Source organism: Rhinopithecus bieti, unplaced genomic scaffold (genome assembly GCF_001698545.2).
Source record: "Rhinopithecus bieti isolate Rb0 unplaced genomic scaffold, ASM169854v2 scaffold_57691, whole genome shotgun sequence".
NCBI lineage: Eukaryota > Metazoa > Chordata > Mammalia > Primates > Cercopithecidae > Rhinopithecus > Rhinopithecus bieti.
In genome coordinates, this window is record NW_016824383.1 from 123982 (window position 1) to 146172 (window position 22191).

Here is a 22191-nt window from a genome sequence, read left to right on the forward strand (position 1 = left end):
AAGGCTGCAGAAAGGAAAAGAGGGGCCCTCCACATGGAAGGAGCATTTGTTTTGAATTTCTTCTCTTGATTTACTAATTCCAACGGCTTCAAAGTTTGAGCTCTTTCTTCTTTCAGTTCAGAGTTGGTGCAGTGTATTCATAATGGGCCATGGTGGGGAGGGTACAGTGTTTTGGGGGTTGATGTCACTGGCTTGGGGGCATCTGGAGGGGAGGCAATGGGCACGGAGAAAAACCTAGGGCTGTCCTCTTTGTAGCCAGAATGCCTTCCAAAAGGGAACTCTGTTGGCCCTGGTCCAGGGCAGAGAATTTTGTAAATGGAGAAAGCCCAAACCTCCTCCTTTTCACAAAGTTGATCCTTCCATGGGGGGTAGCCTGGGTGTGTCTGCCTTGCTGAGGATGAGGCCAGTGCCTGGATGTGGCAGGGCTGGATGGGGGAAGGGGCATAGCAGACACTGAGGTTGGGGGTTGGGAGCCTGGCAGCAAGGTGGGGAGCAGTGAAAATGCCTGTGAGGAGTTTCTCCCTCCTCCTCCTTGAAATAACCTCTCTGAGCCTCTTTCACAGGCCCTGTGTGCTGTTTTCCTTCCTGTCCTGCCCTGGCTGAGAGCGGGCTTAATGAATGGGGCTCAGTTTAGGGTGGGAGGAAGGTCGGCAGCAGGAGCCAGGGCTTGATTCTTTTGGCAAGGGAAGAAGGGAAAGAAAAAACAGCCAAATGTGAAAATGTGTGCCTCGGAGGTGGGGGTGGGGTGTGCTCAATGGCCTGTCCCCTCCTGAAATGCAGGGGTGACTCCAAGGCTGGCCCTTCCCTTTCCTGCGCCCTTGCAAACTGCCCGGGAGGAAGGGGAGTGGGTGGGTAGGAGCCTGGGGGTGGGGCTGCTGGCTGCAGGTTGGAATTCCAGCATTGCAGCTTTCTTTTGGGGAGTGGTGGGGTGGATAGACGACAGGCCTGGTCGTTAGGGACTTGCAGTGAAACACACCCCACCCCTGCAAGTTTCCTCGGTCTGGGAAAACGGGGCATTTTTAGAAGGCAGCGACTTGCTTCCAGGAGATTGTACTTTCATTTTTGACAGCTGGCTTTCTGAGACAGATGGATTGCTGGGTGCAGGCTTGTGTATGGATGTGTGTGTGTGTGTGTGTGTGTGTGTGTGTTGGGGGGGTGGGTGGGTGTTGCCACAGACGTGCAGAGAGACAGTCCCGTGCGCAAACACATGAGAGTGTGCAGATGCCCACAGGCAGGCTCTGGGATAGGGTGGGTCCCTGTCGCTGGGGTGGGTTGATGTCAGGGTGGCCTCTCCAAGAGGTTGTGGACTTGGTGGGTGGAGTTTGTGAATTGATTCTGCATTGTGATTTGGCAGTCTGCGCCCGACCCTCTGGGATGGGTGTCTTTTGAAAGGCATGCAACTCCCAAACAGGCCCTTGTCGCTGCTTGGATGTGGATGTGTCATGGCTCAGGAAGATCACCTGAGAGGTCTTACGTAGCTGGGAAGCCTCTAGGCTCAGATCCGTCGTGGAAATGGAAAGGATTTGCTCCCAGAGCTTTCCGGGGATCACTGGGAATGCAAAGCATCTGTTGGAAGCTATCATCTTTGCAGCCTCCATCTGGAGTTTTTGTCTGGGGGCTTTCATTTTGCCTGTCTGCTGTCCTGGCTTGGATGGGTTGAGGGAGCAGCATCTCCCTTGTGAGTTCTAGGTTGTTCAACTGCAGACTCATCTTCTAGCCTCCTCCTTTATGTATGAATGTCTGGAACTGGCTCGGCCTCAGCCATATGGACCTCCCCAGTTAAGGTAGGGATTGGAAGCCAGCAACCACTTGTAGTTATTTAAACTTCAAAAGAAATGCTCCCATGGATCTCAAGGAGGGAGGTAGGAGGCAGTGGAGACAGAAGTGCTCACGGGCCCTGGGAAACCCCATCTCTTAGCTGTGCAAAGTCATACTTGTTGGAGAGACCCGGCACCAGGCCTCCAACCCAAGGGTGGCCAACTCTTTTGCTAAGGTCTTAAGATTCATCTGTGGCTACTAGTTCCCAAGTCTGGGGGATGGAAGCGTCCTTGAGTCAGTATCCATTCAGCATTCAAGAATGTTTCTCTCTCCGTCTCTTTGATCCCTGCTGGCATCTGTCGTAGTCTCAGAGGAGAGCCTTCAAAAATACCTATATAATCTGAAAATGCACCCCTGGCTCAGTCCACAGTTGACTTGGGCTCAAACCAAGTAGCGTAGGAAACATTGCTCCATCCTGTTTTAAGGAAAGTTAATCAGCTGCACGTGAACAATTATTCATTGTCTGGCTTGGAATTGTGATCGCGAACTGGGAACCTGGGCACCTGTTGCTCTGCTTTTTAAAATTTTTTAATTTTTAAAAATTTTTTTCTTTTATTATACTTTAAGTTCTAGGGTACATGTGCACAATGTACAGGTTTGTTACATATGTATACATGTGCCATGTTGGTGTGCTGCACCCATCAACTTGTCATTTACATTAAGTATATCTCCTAATGTTGTCCCTCCCCCCTCCTTTAAATTAAGTCACCTCCCCATGCCTGGCTACAAAACAGCTCATGGTTTCACTGAGATCTTTAATGCCATTGTGGAGTGAGGGTGGGGGGCATAGGTTAAGCTCACAAGCACATGGGCCTTTCACCCAAGTGCTCATGAGCATGGACTTTGGGGGACTCAGGTGGACAGGTGCTTGTGACCATGAGCAAGCTCCTTCCTTCCCATCGCCTTAGTACCCTGCAGGCCACTGTGAGAAATGACAGTCTGGAACTCGAGACTTTCTGCCTCTCCTTAAACACCTGCCAACAGGATGAGTCAGGGCTAGGGCGGGCTCACCTGGTGCACACCCACACCCTGGTGAAGACCAGTCCTGGACCCCGCCTCTTCTGCAGTGCCCCAGGTCATGCACTTCCCCCTGGAGAAGGGCTTACTGATAAAACCCCTTTTGTCCTGGAAAGAATGTGGCAGTCAGGCAGGGGTTAAATACAGGGTGACAGCATTTAAAATCTCTGGAGCAAATTTGGGCTGCTCTGCCGGCCAGACAAGATGGTCTGCTGCCTCATGCATCCTGTCCCCAGGCAGAACTGGGCCAGCAAAGGGAGAGGGGGCCAGGTGAAGGCCAGGCTTCGGGTGGTGTCACTTTTGGTGACGCTGTAGCACGCTGATTGCCCTTCACTTCCTACAGACACACACACACACACACACACACACACACACACACAGGCCTTTACAGCAAAGCCTGGCTGTAGCTGCGTAGACTTGTACACCTATGGGACCTCCGTGGCAAGCTCAGAGCCAGTGGAGCAGTGAAAAGGGAGGAAATGCTGAAGAATTCATGATCAAGTTTGGCTTCCTTTGCTTCTTCTTCAAATTTTTTTAATTTTTAATTTTTTATTTTTTTTTTGTAATTTGAGATGGAGTTTTGCTCTGTCACCCATGCTGGAGTGCAATGGCAGGATCTCGACTCACTGCAACCTCTGCCTCCTGGGTTCAAGCGATTCTCCTGCCTCAGCCTCTGAGTAGTTGGATTACAGGCGTGTGCCACCATGCATGCCTAGCTAATTTTTGTATTTTTTGTAGAGACAAGGTTTTGCTATTTTGGTCAGGCTGGTCTCAAACCCCTGACCTCCAGTGATCTGCCTGCCTTGGCCTCCCAAAGTGCTGGGATTCCAGGCGTGAGCCACTGCGCCTGGCCTCTTTGCTCCTCTATTATTGCTGTTACTGTGCCATAATTCCTTGCAGAATTATGATGGCCAGGCTGGTCTTTATTCCCTTCGGTCCAGGCCTTGAACTCGGAGCAGCATCCTCAAAGCAGTTGTCTTCACCTGGCAGAAGAAAAAAAAGGTATAAAGTGCTAGTTCCTAGACTTGCTCACCACACGAAAATGCCTCGGGATTCAGCTTCCCAGATAGGTTTTTTGCTTGCTTGTAGAAACATTTGAGAGAAAACTATTATTAAGTATACACGGTCCACTGTTTTGCTTTACTGTCATGAATGGGATTGTAAAAGGGACCCATGGGACCGGGTTTCCTTTTGGGGCGATGAAAATGTTCTGGAACTGGAGAGTGGTGATGGTTGCACAGTTCTCTGAATGTATGTGTATTTTACCACAGTTTTGACCAAGAAAATGGCCAGCGGTAGGTTTTAAATACATGCAGATATTTGGATAATCTATAAGGAACAATGATTGTGGAGAGTAACATTGGAGAGACTTCTGTTAGTTGCCTGGGACCTGATGATGGTAGACATTTGTTTTGGTGGCAGCCCTGAGGTCGCATGGGAAGTACATTGATGGGCCAGGGAGCAAGGCAGATAGCCTGCCTGGGATCTCTGATATGTGTGTGTGTGTGTGTGTGTGTCTGTGTGTGCATGTGTGTGTGTTTTGAGATAATGTGTCACTCTGTCACCCCGGCTGGAGTGCATGGCGCGATCTCGGCTCACTGCAACCTCCACCTCCCAGGTGTGTGTGTGTTTGTGCATGTGTGTGCGTGTGTGTGTGTTTTGAGATAGAGTGTTGTCACTCTGTCACCCCGGCTGGAGTGCATGGCGTGATCTCAGCTCACTGCAACCTCCACCTCCCGGATTCAAGCCATTCTCATGCTTCAGCCTTCCTAGCAGCTGGGATTACAGGTGTGCAACACCATGCCTGGCTAATTTTTTTCTAGTAGAAAGGGGGTTTCACCATGTTGGCCAGACTGGTCTCGAACTCCTAACCTTAAGTGACCCGCCCAACTTGGCCTCCCAAAGCGCTGGATTATAGGCGTGAGCCACCACGCCTGGCCTTCTGCTGTGTGTTACCTGAGCAAGCAGACACATCTGTGTTGATCCTTCGACCTTCCGTTTTTCTTCGTGGGCTCCAGAAATGAGAGACAGGGAAGTTCCCTCTGGTTTGATTCCTGGCCTGACTTTTCTGCCGGGGGAAGTGAATATGCTTGTTCTCACTCCGCAGAGGCCCCCTGGCCTGCCCAGCCTAGTGACTGTGAACCAGGATGGTGCCAAGGTTGGCTCCCAAAGCTGGCGATCCAGACCCTTCCTGGGCCGCTGAGACCCCAGTCCCTGTGATGTCCTTGCCCAAGTTCTAGGGCTGCAGAGGCTGCAGGTGACTGGCCCCGGCGCCCTCCCTTTGCAGGAGCCTCGTGAGAGGATACTGTAAGCACAGCCGCTGGGAGGTCACCACTGGCCCTACCACCTCTCGCTCAGTATTGAATGGCTGGCCCCAAGGCTGGCCGCCTGCCTACTGTCACACACAGGCTTCCTCTCCCGGCTATTTTCAGCAGGAAGATATTATTAACTGCTGAGGCACAGTTCTCAATTTAGTGGTTAACACACCAAGAAAGCAACACTCACCTGATCCTGGCCACTCTACCTAAACCTGTTGGCTCACTTGGGGGACTCGGCTGCCCCCCAGCCTCTCTGTTTCTCTCTGTGGGTTCACCTTGGAGATCTGGGCTACTAGCGCCATCCCCGTGGAAGCTGCTGCTGTAGATTCAGTATCTGCCATAGAGAGAAACAGGCTTCTTATGAAGCCAACTCTTAAAGGTGTAGAAAATGATCGTATTTATACTCTAAGATGGGGACATTTTTTAATCGGGATGGTCACTGGCTGGTAAAAGGGACTTTCAGCGGTGTTGAGGATAGTTATTTAAAACAGGGCGATAACTTTCACCTTGTAAGTTAACAGGAAATATTGGGACAAGACAGGAAATTGCGTCACCCCTTTTTTAAGAAGAACTCCAGAAAAAAGTGGTTCTTGAAAGGTAGTGGCTGAGAAACGGCTAGCCTGTGTTCTGTTTTGTGTTTTTTTTTCTTCCCTTCCACTCCCACGAGAACGTGTACACAGCCATTTTCTTTAAGAAAGAGGCTGTTTGAGAACTTTATGTTATTTTTATTATTAAAAAAAATATTTCACCAGAAGGGTCACCTTCAGTTGAAATGTTAACGGCCGCCTTATTTCCCATTTTACTAAAGAATCTTTCATGACTTTTTCAGCTTCCTTCCCCAAATGGTAAGGCCAAGCAGCTCTTGGCTGGAAGCTAATTTTGGTTTGGCTGCGGAGTCCTCAACACTGAGCCCCACCCAGTGTCATTAGCTCAGTTTTAACTTGCAAAAAAAAGATTATATTTTTTTTTTTTGATGGGGGTAGGTAAGAATTTACTCACGCCTTTAGCCTTTTTACTCACCCCGGTACTGCCTTCTCCTAACAGATGCGCCTGGCATTTAGCTGCTGGGAACTCAGGGCTGCCTTTGTATTTTCAAGCCACCGAGTCCCCCTCATCCCGCAGGAGTTCTGTAGCTTTCCTGAGACTGTTTCTAGGGTGCTACTGAGGAGTGGAGGGGAAATGGGTCTCGGGGCTCCCCTGGTACAACTGTGTCCAGTAACTGTGCTGTGCTTTGGAGGAAGGGGTGATACGGTTCTCCTAGAAGCATCTCCCAGAGAGGGGGCTTGCCACAGCCCTACAGTGGTGTAGATGAGGTCCGGTTCCATTTATTTGTCTCTGGGTTTCTAAAGCCCCTCTTGGTTGATGTCATTGCTCTAATGACACAGGGCATGGGACATTGCCCCGGCCCGTGCTGCCAAGGAACCATCTTTAGGATAGAGACCAGAAAGAAAGAGACCTGTGTGTGTGGCTGGCCCACTCCCCACTCACGCTCACCCCCACCCTCCCAGCTTTCTCCTTAGCCTGCTTTGTTTTGTTTTCATAACACAACAAGGGCCCTGGGGTGTGTAAAAGCATTGTTGAACACTTGGTGGGGTAACTTGTCCAAACAGAGCAGGACGCCAAAGCAGAATGCTGTGGGCAGGTGGTGTGCCGGCAGAGGTTGGCGGGCCGGCGCCTGCCTTGGAAACACCTTTCAGCAGCATCTGCTACAGCGGCTGCTCTTGGCCTGGCGCAGAACAGGGCTTCTCTCTTGTGTCCTCCGCAGGGACTCCGGGAGAGGGACTTGGTCCTTCTGACTGACTCCCTGCTTGGAAGGTGTGCTCCCCTCTCGGGTGGGTTCACATGTGCCTCCCTCTCTCGGGTGTGAAGTAGGTGGGCCCCCTGCTTTGGAGGAAGCCAGTGTGTCCCTGTGATTCGTTTATGGAGCGAATATGTATTGACACCTATGATATGCCAGGCTGTGTGCTGTGCAGAGGACCAGTTCCTGGGCCGGGATAGAATTAAGAATTGGCAGATGGAGTGGCTTGTCCGAAGGTGATGTTGAATCCATGGGGATGGAGCCGGGGGTAGGGGGGATTGAATATGAGTTGCCTCCATCTGGAGGCAGGCCGGGGCAGCTTCTGTAGGACAGAAGAGCTTGGTCCCTCCATGAAGCCAGGCCATAGGTGAGGGAGGTGCAGGGGTGGGCCCCCTGGGGAAGGCAGAGCTCTTGAGTCATGTACTTCTGCTTCTGCTTTGGTTGTGTGGTCTGTTGAGAATTGAGATAAAGCTTATGGATAAACAGAAACAGAGGTAGGTCTCCCGGGTTTTGGTTCCAGCCTGCCTCCCCACCCCTCTTCTTGCTGATTGTAAGATGACAGCAGGAAGAACAGGAGCTGTGGTTATAATCCACCCTCCAGACCCTGGTAGTACCTGGGGCACAGCACAGAGTGGAAGTGACCAGCCTAGCGCCAGGCTTCTCAGTGGACCACAGCCAAGGGGTGGGGAAACATCTGGAAAGACAGTATCTGATGTCTTGACAGCCAGAGGGGAAGTGGGATGTTTTCGAAGCCCAGGAGTGACTTTCCCTTTGTAACTCCAGAGGACTTGATTCTCATGAAGACCATCTAGGGGATGAAGCTCTTGCTTTTTAATTTTAAATCTGAAAGTTAAGCCCGTTTCTGAGGTGTCAGCCCTGCGTGTGAGGCCCTGGCCTGTCTGGGGTTGGGTTTGAATGAAATAATCTAAGATGCGGTTACCAGGGTGTTTCATTTTCACGTTCATCCTTCCCTGTCTGTTCCCCCGGGGCCAAGCGATGGCTTCGGAGCTGTGTGGAGTTCACTAATTGAATTACTCTTGCTCCTCCGTGGAGCCCCAGGAAGAAAAGGCAGGGAGCACTGCTTTTGCTGGGAGGTTTGATCAGAGCAGAAAGGGAAGATCTGGTCTCATCTCCAGTTTCATCTTGCAAAGTTGGGAGTTTCTTTCAGCCAGAAGACAACTCAGATAACCAGGCCAGCGACTGTGTGCTCATTTCAGTATAGCTTTCTTACGTTTTGATCTGTGACTGTCACTCAACAGGAACAAAAACAATAAGACGCCAAGATATGACTGTGCTGTTAGCAGATTGGCTGTCTGCATTTGCTGGGGTGGCTCACTCGGAGGTTAAATGATTGTCCCTGTCCCCTGTCCCACCTTCCAGTCACCTCATGACGCTGTTAAGTGTCTCCTTCCCCAACAGGCTAAGTGAGGGTCATCAAGAGCTGGGCCTGGGGACCTGGTCAGCCCCACTGCAGCCTCTGAGCCAGCCCTGCCCCACCCCCTCATGAATCAGTAACCAAGAGGGAAAATTAAAAACTTAGTTCTCAGTGTGATCTGAGTGCACCATACTGTTCTTACAAATAGATGGGCCCCATCTCCCGCTCAGTGGGGACACAATCAAAACCCCATTGGGGGACTGTTTCCTGGGGAAGAGCCCTGGATCGTGGGGCCTGCAAAGGTTCAAAAGCCTCCTCTTCCCCCCAGGGTGTCCGGGATGCCGTGGTCCCAGGAGGGGGCTGGGAGAGAATTACAATGGCGGGGCCAGCATCCTCCACCTTTCTGTCGCTAGACACTGGCCTGCCCTCCTGGGTTGAGGCCGAGTGGCTTAGCCCCTGGCTGGCTACATGGCCTTGCAGGAGCCATTTCTGTGTTCTGGGCCTCAGTTTTCTCATCTGCAGAATAAGGGCTTGGGCTTGGCTGCCGAGTCCCTTCAGTGATCTGTGATCTTTGTCTCTTGGGTTTGAGGGGTGTGGGAATGGCCTCCCATTGATGAGATATCCCTATGGAAGCCAAAGATTGCTTCCATTCGAAAATAAAAACATGGCAGTTTTTCCTGTCTCTTGACTTGCAAACTCTTCCAAGTATGGGTGAAAACTGAAGACTGTCCAGAAAAATGCATGATATACTACAATTTGTATACATTTGCAGGGGGCCGCTATCTTTGCTGAAGCCCAGTCCCACCCATGGAATCCCCAATTCAGGAACTCTATGCTTACGAGGACTGGTTATGGGGGTGCAAAGGAGAGCATTAAGAGAGCCGAGGCCTTTTTTCTTTTCTTTTGGTAAAATATACGTAAAATTTACCATATTAACAATTTTTAAGTGTATAGTTCTGTGGCATTAAGTACATTCATATTGTGCTGTTATCCCCACCGTCCACCTCCAGAACTTTCATCTTCCCTAACTGAAACTTTGTTCCCATGGAACACTAACTTCCCTTCTCCCCTCCCCCCAGCACTTGGCACCCACCATTTTCCTTTCTGTCTATGAATTTGCCTCCTCCTCTAGGTACTTCATAGCATAGTGGAATCAGACAGTGTTTGTCCTTTTGTGATTGGCTTATTTAACATAATGGCCTCAGGGTTCATCCATGCTGTAGGGTATGTCAGAATTTCCTTCTTTTTTAAGGCTGAATAATATTTTATTGTATGAATATCCCGTGTTTGGTTGATTTAGTGCTTGATGGACACTTGGCTTGCTTCTACCTTTTGGCTATTGTGAATAATGCTGCTGTGAACATGGATGTGCAAATTCCGTAGGAGTCCCTGCTTTCAGTTCTTCTGGGTGTATACCCAGAGGTGGAATTGCTAAATTACACTGTCATTCTGTGTTTAATTTTTTAAGGCATTGCCAACGGCAGAGCCTGCTTGACTTGTGTATCGGCACACACTGATCACATGGGGTGGGGGAGCCCTACCGACTGCGGGTGGGCTTGAGGGTGAATCTTGGGGCAGAGGGAGTGAGAAAGGGGGGAGGGGGCAGGCTGTCCCTGCACAGTGGGGGAGGGGCAGTGCTGGGCTGCTGCAGCCACCAGCCAGATTTGGAGCTCACATTTATGGGAGCCCATGTTTATGGGAGACCTGGAGGCTCTGAAAGGTGGGGCACCCAGCACAGAGCGTCTGGCCATGTATGTTGGACTCCAGGGCCTTGTGATAATAGCTTCTGGGTGGGGGACCCTTTCATTCTTCTTTTATTCCCTTGACCTCCTAACTGGAGGTTAGGAGTGGGAGGGCCCGCCAGAGGGAGTGGGGGCTCAGGTCTGGGAGGTCCTGGGTGCTTTAGGGGTGAAAGGGCTGGGATGGCTGAACAGTGAGTGTGTCCAAGCGGGAGAGATTAGATTACGGAGGCAGACAGAAGTAATGATTAACTTTTCCAGTCTGCACGCTGTCTCCAGGCTGTCGTACTGTTGTTTTTCCCTCTAAGTACAGTGCGGCCCTGGCCTGGCCAGGCCCTGGTATTGGGTTGTAAAGTAAGAGATGGAATGAGGGCTGGGAGTGCACAGGGAGTGGGGGCAGGGAGGGAGCTTGCCGGAGAGGAGGGATCTTTTCCATCGGATCCTGCATTGGAATTTATTGGCTGGAATGCAGTAAATGTTCAAAATGCCATCCCATCCAACAGTTTTCATAATTGTTATGGAACAAGGGGAGCCGGGGGAGGGGAGGAATGAAAAGGACTTTTGTTTCTCACTGTATTTTTCCATGTCTTCAGACAGTTTTCCTACCCTCTAGAAACTGGAGTGGAGTTGGACCTGTGGGGGATGCGGTGGGAGAGGGCAGGGTCTGTCTGCCTTTGGGTCCTGTGATACCTTCCAAGGACTAGGAGTCCTGGTACCCTGGGACTTTATTAAAACGAGGCCCACGGCAAAAGTAGCTTGGTTTCTTGCACGCACAGAGCCCCCACACCTGCAAAACCAGGGAAAAACTGTCCTGCCCTTCTAGGGGTTTTGTCCTTTTAGAAAATTGGCTTATGATGCAGTGGTTTGTATTAAGATTTTCATCATACTTTAACGTGTGTGTGTGTGTGTGTGAGAGAGAGAGAGAGAGAGAGAGAGAGAATCAGCATTCAGTGTCAGCTGCCCAGTTGGGAATCCAGATAGGGAATTTGGGGAATCTCCTGACACTCTCAGGGTGGCAGGTGGGTAGGTGGGTGAAGTAAGAGACTTGACTTGGATGTCTCTCTTGGACATGACAGACTTTCTGTTCCATGCTTGCCCCAGCCCTTGTGCCTTCCTGGGGGTGTCAGGGTCATGCCCAGAGGGAAGGCAGCTGATCAGACAATGCCATGCAGGGCTGAGGGCTTCTGTGCCTGCTAATATGTGAACCCCCTTTCTGAAGAGAGCTGCTCTGAGTTACTTGGGGAGTAACAGTGGGAACCTGGTTGGTGCACCATGGAGGGGAAGTATCTGGAAATTCGAACTTGAGAAATGATTCGGCTGCATGCACACTAAACAGCAGCCAGAGAGGCCCTTTACTGTCAATATTATGAATGGAGTTGGCTGGGTCTGGAGTCCCCACCCTTCCTCTGAGGCCTCTCTCAGAGGAGCCTGGGCAGAGCGGGCCTCCTCAGACAGCAGTGGCTGCAGGCAGCTGGGTACACGCTATAATTTGCATGGCTGAATGCTGGGGCACAGGAAGCCGCGTCAGCCTGGCTGGCGAGACAGACAAGAGCTTTTGATTTGTGTGGCTTTCCTCCCCTGCCCTGTGCCACCCTCAATTACATTCTCCATGGCAAGATAAACGCTCTTAGGAGCATTTATCCCCAGGTTGGGGGCTTCAGACTCAGATGTTTGGGGGTTTTGGGAGGTGGTGTGGGACCAGTTTGGGGAGCCAGGGAGTACATTTTAGTTCCAGGAATTGATCATTTAACATAATTTGTAAGGACACAGTCACTAATTAGTGTTCTAGACCAGCAGGATCTGCCAAATATGTAGACTTAGGAGAGGTGGCATTGAGGGCGGTGATGGGAGGAGAAACGTCAGGGAACCAAGCCTGGGCAGACAGTGGAAGGATGACTATGATAAAAGAGATCCTCTCCTGGGGGCTCACCGTCTCTTGAGGGTGATGAATAGTAAGACAGAGTAAAAACTCATTTCTGACTATTTGAAATTTAAAAAAAAAAGTTGGTTTAGAGATGGACACAGCAACGCCTGACTCAAACCTCCTTTCCCTTTTGATTTGATTTTGTTTTATTGTTGCAAATTAAATGCAAAAATGTACCCTGCTCCTCAAAGTGGTTTTCTTACTCTCTGGAAGGTTGTAAAAATAAATGGAACCAGTGTTGTTTCATACTGAGAATCAGAGTGCAGCCAGAGACCGTGAAGGCCAGAAGGGGGCCCATGGGGCCATCTTCCCTTGTCCCCTTGACATTATTTATGGACAGGTCAAACTGAGACCCTGAGACAGCAAGCCACTTCGCCAAGGTCACAGAGCAGCTTGCTGGCAAAATAGCCATTTCACCCCCTACTTCTTGCTGCAGGGGAGTTGCACCCCATGCTCAGCTCTAAAAGCTGGTACAGCATTTCCAAAGTGTGTTCTGAAGGACACTTTGGAGAGGAAGCGTGGGGCTTGGTGGCTTTAGAGGCCTGTGTCCACAGCTCAGACCAGGCAATATTCTGGGCTTGAATTATAGCTCTGCACAAGCCAGTGACTTGTGCTTCACCCCCACTACTCCCTTTTTTAAGAGACTGGTGATAGTATGCAGCCTCAGAGGGTGGTTGTCATGAGCCACTTAGAGAACACAGCCTATGCAAAGTAAATGCTTATTAAGTATAGGCATTGGCCCAGAACTGTCCTCCCAAGGGGTGTGGGGCAATGGAGATAATTGGGAAGACTGGTGGGCATTTTCTGAGCAGCTGGAGAACCCAGGAGCCTCAGAGATGAGACCAACGTGTGTGCAGCACTCTCCTCAACTGGCCTCAATCACTTTTGCATCAAATTGGTACAGCAACCTTATGAGGCTGGCCTTGGGAGAGCCCTGTTTTAGGGATGAGCTGAAGTTACCCCAAGGCTGCATGCAAGGTTGGTGTGTCTGACTCTGTAGCTGGTCAGCTCACCTCTGGGGTTGGCACAGGGGCAGGGGTTCTGCCATGGCTAGAAATCCCTGAGGGGTGGAAACGAAGCCTACTGGGCCCGGGAACCAGAGAGCTGCCTGGCCTTTGAAGGAGACCCTATGGCACCCCCTGCCCACCCCCAAGTCCAGCCATCTCACTTCACTAGAGATGTTGCAAAACATGAAAAAAAAAAAAAAACCATTGTTCTCAGGTCAACCTTCCACCAGCCAGGATTCAGCCTCTGATCTGTTTGGGGAAGGAGCGTGGGGTGGTGGAGATGGGTTGGGCCTCAGCATTTTCTGAGTAACTCAGAGTTTACCTGAAACATTTTGGTTTGTTTCCTCCATGAGGAACTCGCTCTAAACCCCAGCATTGTCTGCGTTTCCTGAGGAGTCTGAGGGAGCTCTGGGGTCCTATTTCCTCTTCTGGATGAGGCTGTAAGCATGGTGGATTAGAGACGGCCCCGGGTCTTAAAGTGAGCCCAGATGTCTCAGCAAGTTTTACAGGTCTTTATTTGGTGGGGTTGTTGGGGGGGGGATTTGCCTATTGAAAACAAGAGACCAGCAAGGGTCCTTGTGAATTATGATGATTTGGGGTGAGAATAGATGGGATGGATTGGCACTGGAGTCCCTTTTTATCTCAGGCTTGTCCCTGAAGAGGGCTTGTTGATATCAGAACAGTCAATTTCCTGACAGGGTTGGGAGCAGGGAATGGGTGCTGTTAACCTTTGAGATGTCTGATATGGAGGGAGAGACAGGATGAGGCAACCGTTGGCGGCGCCTGGGTCCTGAGGACGGAAGGACCCTGGACCTGGCGTTGGCGAGGCGTGGTGATGTTTGCGCTCCCAGGTTGCCAGGTGCAAGCTGTGTCCACATTTCTGCCCTTCGTTTGCCCCTGATTGGCATAGGGAGGCCTGCAGGAGGCGGCCCCGCCTGCCCAGACGCTCTTCCTCCCCAACTTCTCCGTCCTCAGCCTTCGGCTATGCTGGACCATAGAGGAGGGGCTCATAAGCCCGTAGCCCTGTAGGACTTTGGCAGAGGAATATTACTTCATTATCCAAGTGCCTCACAGAGATGAGAGCTGGTGGAGACCCCTCCTCACCCACCTTTGACCCCAGCTCCCGGTACCCTGGCAATTGGACACATTTAACCATGGAGTGTCAGCTGATGGAGTTCATGTCTCTACTGGCTTTTTCCCCCAAGCTTGTCCTTGTTCCTAAATGGAATCTTGGGAACCCCCTCCCCACAAGCACCTCCTTTGTGTGTCTGGGCCCAGTCAGGCCCAGTATAGCCTCTCTTCCATGCCTGCCCGTGTTCTCAGAACCCCATGGCTGTTCTTGGAGCTGCTCTGCCTCTCTGCCCTCTGCCTTCAGGTGGAGACCAGAAATGGTATTGTTGAGGCACTGAACAAGGCCTTTCCTCCCTCCTCCCATTTTTCTTCTCCTGACGCCTTCAAGTTAAAATTTAAGAAGGGGCTGGCTGCAGTGGCTCACACCTGTAATCCCAGCACTTTGGGAGGCCAAGGCGGGTGGATCACGAGGTCAGGAGATGAGACCATCCTGGCTAACATGGTGAAACCTCATCTCTACTAAAAATACAAAAAATTAGCTGGGCGTGGTGGCGGGCGCCTGTAGTCCCAGCTACTCAGGAGGCTGAGGCAAGAGAATGGCGTGAACCTGGGAAGTGGAGCTGGCAGTGAGCCAAGATTGCACCACTGCACTCTAGCCTGGGCGACAGAGCAAGGGTCCATCTCAACAAAAAATTAAGAAGGGGAAAGTTCCTTGCTTAACCTAAAATGTGGCCTTGAGGCCCGGTCACCCTGTGCCATTGAGACCTGGGGTGTGAGGTTCATTCATGAGCCTCTGGTCTCCTGGAAGGGTCTGGTCTGTTCATTCATGAGCCGGGTAATTAAATAACTCTTTGTGAGAGTCAGGGAGCTCCTTGCTAAGTGGTCTTCCCCAATTGGAGCGCAAACAGAGGCTGAAGTCCTCTCCCTTCTCAACGCCCACCTCCCCCTTCCCTTTAAAGGGAGGATTTTATGCTTTAAGGGAAATGGGGAAGGTGGAGGTGGGGGAACACCTTAAAGGAATTTTAGACAGATTCAGCATTTTCTGGTGTTGCTCCAAAATTCCCTACACTGTAATAAAAGAAAAAATTGTGAGCAGGCATCTGATTAGTGAGCTTTTTACAACACAGCTTTTCTTTTGGATGCTTTAAAATGAACACACACTGTTTTAAAACAAGCCCCTGTACAGTTTTCTGGGGAGGGGGAGAAGTTTGTGGAAAATACCGGAAAAGGTTATAAAGCTGAGGGAAATTAACAAAGGACTGTGAGTTTTGCCTTTGGAGGTTAAATATCAGGGAGAGAGGCCAAGGCTCTTCCTTAGTCCTTGTACTGATTGAACTTCCCAGCCCCTCGACACGTGGCCCGGGAAGTCCCTGGGAGCAAAGCGTCCACACAGACCTTTGTGGGGAGACTGTGCGGGCTGTGGGCCCGATTCAGGGAACTGTGTTTCTGTGAAGATGAAGCTGAGCATTTCCCAGAAATGAGCCCAAATGGCGGGGAATTCAGGGCAAAGAGGGGAATCTCTGTACTGGCAATGGGAGATGTCGTGCGGGGTCCCTAGAAGGTGTGATGTTCACACAAGGGTGTGTGTTCGAAGGGCCTTTGCTGTTGTCGAATGATTTTGCTGGAAAGCTTGTTTTTTGTGTGTGCTTACAAATAGGCCGGGCAGGAGGAGACTGGAGCTGTCCTAACGGGAGGGCAGAGGCTGCTGGTGGGGGAGCTGGAGGGGACAGCGAGGGAGGAGCAAGCAGGAGTCCCTGCGGTGGGTTAGGGCAGCGAGTGGACTTCAGGGGCCTTGTTCAAACACAGCAGCATTCACGACCTCCACGCACTGCTGACAGCCACGCACTGCAGTTTTTCTGGGCTGGGCCATTAACCTCAGCAGAAAAGGCTTTTCCAGGGGTGTCTGGCAGCAAATTGCTGGCTGGCTGCACAGATGAACCAGAAACCCACCTGACACTTCCCCCTCTGGCTACAGGCCTCAGGCTCCAGTCCCTGCCCAGCTTCCTCTGTCCCCAGAGGTCCCCGCCCTTGGCAGACAAGGCTCCCACCCCTTGTCTAGGTGGTTAACAGTCCTGGCATGGGGGCACCTCGATCTCAGGTCCATACTCCACTCACTCCCTTCCTCCTCCCCCTCCTCCTCCTGTTGGCTGGTGCCCGGTTTCATGGGTCCCGGCTGCATGAAACAAAGCATTGTGAGGCTCTGCTGAGGTCTCCCATCCTAGCTCCCTCCCACCTCCTTCCCAGCGATTCCCTGAGTCTTCCTTTCCAGGCCAGGTTTGTTGTCCTGAATTGGGAAAATGAGCTAAAGCTTCTTGTGTTTCAAAACACCCTCCTCCCCACCAAAAGGGTGGATGTCCTGTGCCTCCCAGAAGAGGGCTTTCTCCGCCGCTTCACACGTGATGCCAATATGTCCTTCCCTCCATGGGCGTTTGGGTCTTTGGTGTAGCCTTCAGAGCTGAGCTCCCTCAGCAAGAAAGTTCAAAGACTGCCAGCGCTCACAAGTTTATTAGCAGTTGATGGATACTTTGCAGAAACAAGTAAATGTCTGATGAGTCACCTTCTCCCTGTTCCTGTCTTGTTTTCCATATATTCCAGTACATATGTGCACACAGAAGCATACATAACACACACTCATACACACTGACATCATGGACACACTCTTGCACACGCACTGGACTTCCTAGATACGTGGGGGGCGGTGACCGGCCAGTTTTCTGGTGTTGATTTTCAGTGGGGTGGGGGTTGAGGGAAAGGAATGAGACCTCAGTGTCCCCTTTTTGTGGAGCTGTTGGGGCAGGCATTTGGGAAGGCCAGCTGGGGTTGTCTGTAGGGAACCGCCGCTCAGGGTGTGTGTGTGTGGCTGCCCCAGCAGGCTGCAGTGTGCACATTTGTACGGCCTTACTGATGGGCACCTCCATCCAACGTTGGCTGCTACTTTAAAAAAGAAAAAAACAACTGAGTGGAGCCAGTGGGTTCCCAGGTCCTAACACGCCTGAAAAATTGGAGCGAGTTGGTGTCCTGGGCTGCCCCAGTTACACAGCCTGCTGGGGCAGCAGGATGCAGCCCCATCCTCCGCCATCGACCCCCCGCAGGGTGCAACGCATCATCGTTGACTCTGAACCCAGTTACTCCAGAACACAAAGGCCACACCAAAACGCATCTCACACTCAACCCCTGCTTTGTGCCCCCCAGGCTCCCGAGAGGGAGGAGCTGGGGCTGCAGGGAGCGAGGGCAAGGGCTTGACCGACATGGGGCCCTTCCCCTCTGCTTTCCCCCCCTCTGCTGTCCCCATTTTTGTTAACAAATACAAGACTTCCGGTCTCCACCCTGCTGCCACAAACCACAGCGTTCCTGCAGTCTGGCTGGGCTGGGGAGATTTGTGGTCCCAAGTCTGAGGCCTGCCCGCTGGCTCCTGCTTAAGGAGGAGTCAGAATGCCCGCCGCCGGGGCTCCCTTTCCGTCCGTGTGACCCCCCTTTTAAAGTCCTCCAAGCGCCTGTTGAGGAAAATTACCTTACCAGAATCACCCCGGCCCCCAGGCTGCCTGTGGGAAGAGCCCTGTGTAGGGAAGCGGGGCGGGGCCTGCAGGGGAGGGATGAGGGCGGAGCAGGGTGCCCTGCAGACTCTGGATGCTTCTGTGGAAGGAGGGGAGAGAGGGGGCACCCGTGGCGACGGGGGTGCCGGCAGAGAAGGGGAGAAGGGGAGAAGGGGAACACATCTATTTGAGACACAATCTTCTGTCTGGGCTGGAGGAAGCTCTGTTAAGGTAGCCCGGGTTAATACCGGTCTGCACGTTGTGATTTGGCATTTTGACATGAATTCACCCTTTGTGTACAGGGCTGCTGCTGACACACTGAGACTTGTTTTTCTATTAGGAATATAGATGTTTTTGTCCCAAGCCACTCTTATTTTTATTTTTACCAGATAAAGAGGTCCCTCATGACCACGGTACAGATTTGAGAGCTGGGTGACAGGCACCCAGAGACCGTCGCATAGGTGGCCCCAGAGTCTAGACACCTGGATTCTAGCTCTGGCTGTGTCATCCCTTGGTACTCCAGCAGCAGGCTGTCTGGGTCCTGGTTTTCTCATCAGGATGACAAGGGGCTGGAGGAGCTGGCCTTCAGGGTTCCATCCAGTTGAAAGATCTGTAACTCCAGTATGTTGCTGAGGCTTTTTGCGGCCCTAAAACTGGACCACCCAAGTTACTAAGGGTGCCTTTACATCTGTGCTCTGCAGAGAAGAGGCTTTGTTGGCCAGGTGGACACAGGTGCTGGTGTACTGGACTCCTGACGGGCAGGGGCCTGGAGAGAAGCAGCCCCCAGCACCTCCTATGCTTAAAGAAAGGCAGGGTCCTGGTCAAAGGACTGTAAGAGCCTGGGCAAGTCCAGGACTATCCTCACCGCCTCCTTCTTTCTGTCTCGTCCTGAGAGATGAGCTGGTGACCGGGGTGGGGGGTGTCTTCATTCTAGTAGTCATCAATGCCTGTCCCCACCAACCCTCTCTGCCATTGTGTTTTCTAGATTCCCAACTTCTTCTGGAGCCTGGGGATCGGTCACACTGGTGCGTGGTGGCATACTGGGAGGAGAAGACGAGAGTGGGGAGGCTCTACTGTGTCCAGGAGCCCTCTCTGGATATCTTCTATGATCTACCTCAGGGGAATGGCTTTTGCCTCGGACAGCTCAATTCGGACAACAAGAGTCAGCTGGTGCAGAAGGTGCGGAGCAAAATCGGCTGCGGCATCCAGCTGACGCGGGAGGTGGATGGCGTGTGGGTGTACAACCGCAGCAGTTACCCCATCTTCATCAAGTCCGCCACACTGGACAACCCGGACTCCAGGACGCTGTTGGTACACAAGGTGTTCCCCGGTTTCTCCATCAAGGCTTTCGACTACGAGAAGGCGTACAGCCTGCAGCGGCCCAATGACCACGAGTTTATGCAGCAGCCGTGGACGGGCTTTACCGTGCAGATCAGCTTTGTGAAGGGCTGGGGCCAGTGCTACACCCGCCAGTTCATCAGCAGCTGCCCGTGCTGGCTAGAGGTCATCTTCAACAGCCGGTAGCCGCGTGTGGAGGGGACAGAGCGTGAGCTGAGCAGGCCACACTTCAAACTACTTTGCTGCTAATATTTTCCTCCTGAGTGCTTGCTTTTCATGCAAACTCTTTGGTCGTTTTTTGTTTGTTGGTTGGTTGGTTGGTTGGTTTTCTTCTTCTCGTCCTCGTTTGTGTTCTGTTTTGTTTCGCTCTTTGAGAAATAGCTTATGAAAAGAATTGTTGGGGTTTTTTTGGAAGAGGGGGTGGGTATGATCGGCAGGACACCTTGATAGGAAGAGGGGAAGCAGAAATCCAAGCACCACCAAACGCAGCGTATGAAGGGGGACAGTCATCATTTCACTTGTCAGGAGTGTGTGTGTGTGTGTGTGTGTGAGTGTGAGGCTACGAGTGTATGCACGCGTGTGCAGGAGCGGCAAATGGGGAGACGACGTGCTTTGTTTTGTGTCTCTTACGAATGTCCCCAGCAGAGAGGTTTGCAGTCCCAAGCCGTGTCTCTCGTGCTCCTTGGACATGCTCAGTGGGGCAGAGGCAGTACCTGGGCAAGCTGGCGGCAGGGGTCCCAGCAGCTGCCAGGAGCACGGCTCTGTCCCCAGCCTAGGAAAGCCCCTGCCCCTCCTCTTCCTCATCAAGGACACGGCCTGTCCACAGGCTTCTGAGCAGCGAGCCTGCTAGTGGCTGAACCAGAACCAATTGTTTTCATCCCTGTCTTATTCCCCTCCCGTCAGCCCCTGCCATTGTAGGTCTTTCTTTTTTGGCCATCTGCTCCTGGATCTCCCTGAAATGGGCTTCCTAAGGGCTGCCGGGGCAGCCCCCTCACAGTATTGCTCACCCAATGCCCTCTCCCCTCAGCCTCTCCCCTGCCTGCCCTGGTGACATCAGGTTTTTCCCGGACTTAGAAAACCAGCTCAGCACTCCCTGCTCCCAGCCTGTGTGTTGAGCTCTGCTATTGGGCCAGCAAGCGGGGACGTCCCTGGGAGGACATGCTTAGCAGTCCCCTTCCCTCCAAGAAGGATTTGGTCCGTCATAACCCAAGGTACCATCCTAGGCTGACACCTAACTCTTCTTTCATTTCTTCTACAACTCATACACTCGTATGATACTTTGACACTGTTCTTAGCTCAATGAGCATGTTTAGACTTTAACATAAGCTATTTTTCTAACTACAAAGGTTTAAATGAACAAGAGAAGCATTCTCATTGGAAATTTAGCATTGTAGTGCTTTGAGAAAGGACTCCTGAAAAAAAACCCTGAGATTTATTAAAGAAAAAAATGTATTTTATGTTATATATAAATATATTATTACTTGTAAATATAAAGACGTTTTATAAGCATCATTATTTATGTATTGTGCAATGTGTATAAACAAGAAAAATAAAGAAAAGATGCACTTTGCTTTAATATAAATGCAAATAACAAATGCCAAATTAAAAAAGATAAACACAAAATTGGTGTTTTTTTCTATGGGTGTTATCACCTAGCTGAATGTTTTTCTAAAGGAGTTTATGTTCCATTAAACGATTTTTAAAATGTACACTTGATTTCATGTTGTCCTCCAACTCCTTGTTCTTCTGCTGCTTGGAGGGAGTGGGGAGGAGCATTCATCAAAATTCAGTTGAGTTGGCGTCTTCCCAGCCCAGTGCTTGGAGGAGGGGAGACATGGGCCACAAAACAGAGACATCTAGAACAACCCTGGTCTTCAAGAGTGCTGGAAAGACCTGCAGCTACCCAGACATCCCTCCTTGTGTCTTGAATTTGTAATGGGAGACAACCTGCAGGAGCCCGGTGGGTGATAATTCAAAGCCTGTAGAATTGAGGACAAGGAATTACATCTAGGGTGATGGGAAGGAGACCAGATTAGGGATGGATGGATGGATGGGGAAATTTAGCCCCAAGAACCCGGGTTCATCTGGTTCTTGCCAACTCTTCGCTTGGCGTTAAATACTGAGCCTAAGATACCTCTGCCAGACTGGATTCCAGGAAAAGTTTCCTGGAGGCTGAGGCCCTGGAGGGGTGATGAAGGTGGGGGTTGAATGTCAGTGGTGGTCAGAGGGACTAGGCCACTTCCTGGCTCCCTCCCAAATACTGTCCTGGGCCACAGAGGTCACAGAGTCCAAGTTCTACTCTGCAGTATCCTCCCTTGTCTGCTGGAACTTAAGCGACAGTTCACTAGTCCCCTTCCCCAGCCCAGCCCTGGTGGCACTTGCAGTCAAAATGCCTCTTCAGTGCTGTGTTTGCATCAGCCTGCCTTGGTTCGCTTCTGAGCCATGTTTTAGATTCGGGAAATCTTGCACAAGAGATGGTCTAAATTGGGTACGAAACTAACGGCCGTGCAGGTGGCTGTGTAAGGGCTTTTGAACCTTATATCCAGGAAGGGGGGCCTTTTGAAGTGGGGGTTAAGATTTTGGATATCATAAGCCTGTACAATTTCATGAAAGCTTTTTGGAAGGCCAATGTAGGACAGCTAACTTTCTGTTTTGCCAAAAAATGACCCAAAGCGCTACAGCCTACTGGCGCCACCATTTCATTAAAAGGAATGACAATACAATTGTGTAGCAAGAAATATTAATACATGTTGATTGTTGATTTATGCTCCAGGGCGTTAATGCCAAGTAGTCATCCAGGCCAACTTGTTTACATGTGATGGGGAGCCCACTACCTCTCAAAGTAGCTTTTGCTTTTTGTTGTTGTTGTTGAGATGGAGTCTTGCCATGTTGCCCAGGCTGGAGTGCAGTGATCTTGGCTCACGCAGCCTCTGCCTCCCGGGTTCAGGCAATTCTGCTTCCTGAGCCTCCCGAGTAGCTGGGATTACAGGCGCCTGCCACCATACCTGGCTAATATTTTGTATTTTTAGTAGAGATGAGGTTTCGTCATGTTGGTCAGGCTGGTCTCAAACTCCTGACCTTAGGTGATCCACCCGCCTTGGCCTCCCAAAGTGTTGGGATTACAGGTGTGAGCCACCATGCCTGGTCACTTTCTGCTTTTTATCATTGAACTGAGACTTGTTTCCATTGTAGTTCTGTAACCCAGAATAAGTGCAAAATCTCATCTCTAGAAAACGCCCAAGGAGGGTTCTAA

General features: G+C 51.1%; 1 protein-coding gene across 4 annotated transcripts in view; it reads left to right on the plus strand.

The window, feature by feature from the left end:
• The window catches only part of SMAD7 (SMAD family member 7), a 30904-nt gene extending 10250 nt beyond the window's left edge, over positions 1 to 20654 (plus strand). For all 4 annotated transcript variants that reach the window (XM_017862291.1, XM_017862292.1, XM_017862293.1 and 1 more), the window contains exon 4: positions 18586 to 20654. In XM_017862291.1, coding sequence (XP_017717780.1) covers positions 18586 to 19124 — 539 coding nt within the window. In that variant the 3' untranslated portion in view covers positions 19125 to 20654. The remainder of the gene's footprint in view (positions 1 to 18585) is intronic.
• Positions 20655 to 22191: the final 1537 nt, after the last annotated feature.